Here is a 4,463-nt window from a genome sequence, read left to right on the forward strand (position 1 = left end):
CAATTTCCGCTGCTGCTCGCTCCCTTTCTCCTCCTGGCTCTCGTTCGCGCCTCTTCCCGAAAAGCGTCTGCAGCGTGTGTGGTTCCAGCGCTTCGTGGCAAAAAAAACGGATTAGTGCTCGAGATGGCCTGGACCTACCCAGCACGAAGAAAAATAGTCATGGCGTTGCTGCTGCGTCGCCTGCGCCGCAGGAGGACGCGGTCGCTCTATATACGAGAGATATTCGACCAGCGGCCGTGCTACGGCGAGTACCACCACCTCGTGCAGGAGCTGCGGCACAGCGATCCAGAATACCACTTCAAGTATTTCAGGTAAATAGGTGTTAGATACATTTAAAGCGTGTTGTTTGTTGGCTGTTTTACGGGTGGCTTTCGGAAAATTTTGGCTCGCGTGTTGTCATGCAGAATTTTCGTTCATTTGTGGAACGCAGGATGACGAAGGCCTCGTTCGACAAGTTACTGCACCTCGTATACGAGAGGATCCTGCTGTGGTTGGTGGTGCTGTGGCGAGTGTTGATGTTGGAGGTGATGGCCCTGGTGCTGGTGGTATAGATGTTCCTGGCATTGGTGTGGAGTCGAATGGTGATGTTGGTGCACTGTGCTGTGTTGCCATAAAGATTTCCTCAGCAGTCTCCCCATCACTGACAAAGGAGGATGTGGTGCCCAGGCTGCATCGAGTTCTGCACAGGAAAAGTTTACATAAATTGAGGAAAAACACACCCGCGTTAGCGAGGCTGAAAAACTCTGTTCGTGCAGCAATCTTACTCGGCTGCGCCATTTGGCGCTTGCAGCGCGTGTTGGAAACTTCCTGGGAGGAATATTATCATAGGAAACATGAAAGGCCTCTTCCGGATTTTTAGTACTGATCATTATTTATGTTAGGTCCTTTATCCCTTTGTAGTTTTCTACAAAGAACACTAAATGCATGAGAGAAAATGCGCACAAAAGTGCCTAACCGTTATAATATCTTGAATATTCATGCTAAAAAAATCAGCACTTGTTGCCAATTTCAGTACACGCAAGTATTTTTTATGAGCACAACAAATGCGCTAGTAATGCATACTTGAAAGATACAAACGGGATGGGCCGCGATATAAAAAAAAAGAACTTGTGAGCTAGGTTTTCTTCACCGCACGACAGCAGTGTAGTGTGAAGGGGTACAGCGGACCGATCGGTCCGGTGCACCCCTGTGCCTGCATTCGAATGCAAGGAATAAAACACAGTTCAAGAAAAGCTGCGAAAATGCGATTAGGAAACCCATCATTCGAGATGGCGTATGAATAAACGGAAATAAAAGGTGTCGCGCAACAGTGACAATGGATAAAAACTCACTTCCTCGGACGGCCGCAGTCTCGATAAAATGCCATGGACTCGGCGAACTCCCACGTTCGCCGCGAAACATAGCCGCTGCCGCTCCTTTTGCACAGCTCAATCGCTTTGAGCTCTCGGGTGTATCGATCCCTAAGCCTTTTCCATAACCTATGGCACTCTTCAACTGAAATTGGAGAGGGAAGAAAAAAAAATAAGAAACTACGATCACCTACTCAATCACAAGTACTCGCTACACAAAGGGATCAAGCATTTACGCACCTGTGGCGAAGCCGCATTGCATGCGGATTAATTCCCGCGCATTGGTTTTGCGCTCCTGGTCTCGGTAGTCCATGCGCTTTGTGTCATACACGCAAGGGTGTTGTTGGATGGCGTCGAGGAAGCGCTCGATGTCTGAGCCGGCGACCTCGTCCATGCTGTCACTGGAGGCAGCCATCTTGTGTTGGTAGAGGAAAGAAGCGACGAGAGAGGGCGCGCAGAGCGGGCGAGTTCGGCGCGGTCCGCGCGAATTGCAGGCGGCTGCATTCCGCGCCGAACGACGTCCGAGCGCGCCAGGGGTCGCCGGTCACGTCGGCGGTCGGGAGACGCCGGAGTATAGAGGGGGCGTTTTTGTCGACGTGACGTCGCCGTGACGCGCGCGCGCGCGCGCGCGCGCGCTACGTCGGAGTATATTGTCGCGGTCTTTCCAGTCTTCCAGTCTTCCAGTCCAGAATGCGGTCTTTCCAGTCATATGCGCTATGCTTATAGTCACTCACAGGGACGGCAAGGGTGGCCATACGGGTCCATTGTATGCCGGCATACTGAGACTCTTGTGAATTGGAGTGAACCCACGTCGGACCTCCTCGCCAGTTTTACTGCTGAATGATTGCGCAACAATGGCGCGCCATAGTGTAGAGACCGCGCGTTGACCGCCTTCTAATTGACGTCAGTCGTAGCCGCACTCCTCCAGAAGCACCACTGCGAACGCCACAGCAGACGCCATTTCTCCTCCCGGACTCCGCCATATGGGCGATCGGCTGGAAAGAAACGCAGCGTTGCTAGCCACAAGATCTCGCACAAACTTCACAAATGTTCATGAGCACATTCCAACAATTTTCCGACTTCTCATAGCGTGCGCCTGCCACCATCCAAGTTAAGGCTCTCACAGATTTGTCCACGTCGACCGTGGCACTAAGCAGCGACGGCAACCAAGGGCGTCCGCAGAATTTTTTGCAGGGGGGGGCCCCATTGGTTGTTGGCGCCTTAGGGGGGGGGGGTATGTTCGTAGCAAAAAGGCACTATTTGCGGAGTAAATTTATTTATTTATATACAAATAAAATAAATAAGTAAAATACACACATGAAAGAAAAATTACAAACAGCAAATTAAAGCGAGGCTAGGAGAGATACATTGGAGTTTATCAACGAAGAAACAATTAAAATTAATAAAAATGCAAAAAGATACTATCACTTCGTGGAGAAGAGTGCTCATTCTTGCTGCATACGGGTTCTCGACACACCCGGATTGATGACCAGCACACAGCACAATATGTTCACAAACACGCAACGACAGTCACTCAGTCAGTCTTCCTTGAACAGAAACTGTAGACGCCTCGGATTTTTCTGGGCGAATTGCGTGATGACACTGGTGATAAATTCATTTCTGTGCTTCATTACACGCTCTCGGTGCACACTCATCATACAAAGGCCGTCCAGTCTGTCGTTTGTCATCGTTGAGCGTAGCCACGTTTTCACTCTCCTCATTGTACTGAAGGAGCGTTCGACCGTACAGGTAGTAACTGGCAAAGCCAGAGCCACCTCAATGGCTTTTGCAACACCAGGGAAGAATGTCTTGGCCTGATGTAGAAGCTCGCAGTAAGTTATTTCTGATGGGTCCCCAGTTTTGTTGCACCACATCTCGTACCAAGAGATGGCCTCTTCCTTGAAGTTGTCGATGCCGTAAAAGCACTGGAGTTCTTCGCCGAGAACAGCGAACTCAACACGGCTAAAGTGCTTCATTTTTGATGGATGCAGCTGGAGAAGTTTGAAGCTCCTCTCATTGCTTTCAGAAAAGCGCCGAGCTAAAGAAGCAGTGAGGGAGTCCAAGTACGGCACATATATTGCCACACGGTAGTATTCCTCTGGCGACTGAATCCCGTAGTTGTCTCGGTGGGCCTGACGAGAGACTTGTCTTGGTACAGATATCACCACATTTAAGTGATTGGCTGCCTCCCTTGCTGCATTCATGATGTTAGAGAACTCCTCTACAGCGTTTGTCCGGTGGCCGCGAAAAATACGTTGTAGCTCAGTGATGTGGCCATGCACAGAATTGAAGTCCATGGATACAGCTTGCAGAATGTTCGTAGCTGGTTCGAGCCGAGCGCTGTACTTCGCTACAATATGCAAGCAGACGATGAAAGATGAGCTTGTTGTTGCGCAGTAGAGGATGTGAGCTCGTTGTCTAGTTGCAGCGTTCGAGCATGATTCCGTGGACGCGAGCTGCTCGAGTGCTTCGACTATGGCCACGTAATGCTGAGAGAAGATCCTAATAGACTTGTACTTTGCAGACCATCTTGTCTCACACAGCATCGGAATGTTGGGCACCAATTTTCTCCGGAGCACGCTCTCGCGGAAGAAGTTTATGGTTTGTTTGATTATCCCAATTGTGTTTCGAATTTCAGAGACGTCGTTCAAATCGTTGATGACGAGATTTAGTTTGTGACTTGCACAGTGGAAAAATAGTGCCTTCGGGAACTGTTTTTGTATAATTTTGTTCACTCCAGCTTCTTTTCCAGCCATTGTAGAGCATCCATCGTACCCCTGTCCAACGAGGTAAGAAAGAATCAGTCCGACATTCGTCAAAAGCTTCAAGATTGCCGCGGCGATGCAAGCGGAGTTTAATTGCTCCAGCTCTACAAATCCCAAAAACTGCTCTCGAACGCACACTTCGACTTCCGCCTTGTCAATAAAGCGAACGCCTATAGACATCTGCTCTTTTCCTGAAATATCTGCAGTTTCGTCAGCAAGAACGGAAAAAGCAAACGCTTTGTTAGTTTCGGTAACTATCTGCTCTCTCAGGATGTCGCCACAGATTGTGATGATCTCGTTCTGGACGCGGACAGAAGTGTACTTGGCATTGCCAGCAGAAGAAGCGAAG

At 49.5% G+C, this 4,463-nt stretch overlaps 1 protein-coding gene across 1 annotated transcript; it reads right to left on the reverse strand.

Moving 5' to 3' along the window:
• Positions 1 to 396: 396 nt before the first annotated feature.
• LOC149350617 (uncharacterized) lies at positions 397 to 1,764 on the reverse strand. Its single transcript, XM_089575551.1, has 3 exons — positions 1,590 to 1,764; positions 1,332 to 1,494; positions 397 to 679 (listed from the first exon to the last, which is right to left on the reverse strand). The coding sequence occupies exons 1-3, from the start codon at positions 1,762 to 1,764 to the stop codon at positions 397 to 399; spliced, it is 621 nt and encodes a 206-aa protein (XP_089431677.1).
• Positions 1,765 to 4,463: the final 2,699 nt, after the last annotated feature.

The sequence above is a fragment of the Amblyomma mixtum genome, chromosome 3 (assembly GCF_055824585.1).
Source record: "Amblyomma mixtum isolate Tamu chromosome 3, ASM5582458v1, whole genome shotgun sequence".
In the NCBI taxonomy this organism is placed as follows: Eukaryota; Metazoa; Arthropoda; class Arachnida; order Ixodida; family Ixodidae; genus Amblyomma; species Amblyomma mixtum.

Excerpts from the sequence above, each read along its gene's own strand:
- LOC149350617 (XM_089575551.1), bottom strand. The coding sequence starts at position 1,764 with ATGGCTGCCTCCAGTGACAGCATGGACGAGGTCGCCGGCTCAGACATC. Across the intron at positions 1,495-1,589 it reads GCAATGCGGCTTCGCCACAG|TTGAAGAGTGCCATAGGTTA; the intron begins GTGCGTAAATGC and ends CTCCAATTTCAG. Across the intron at positions 680-1,331 it reads GACTGCGGCCGTCCGAGGAA|AACTCGATGCAGCCTGGGCA; the intron begins GTGAGTTTTTAT and ends TTTCCTGTGCAG.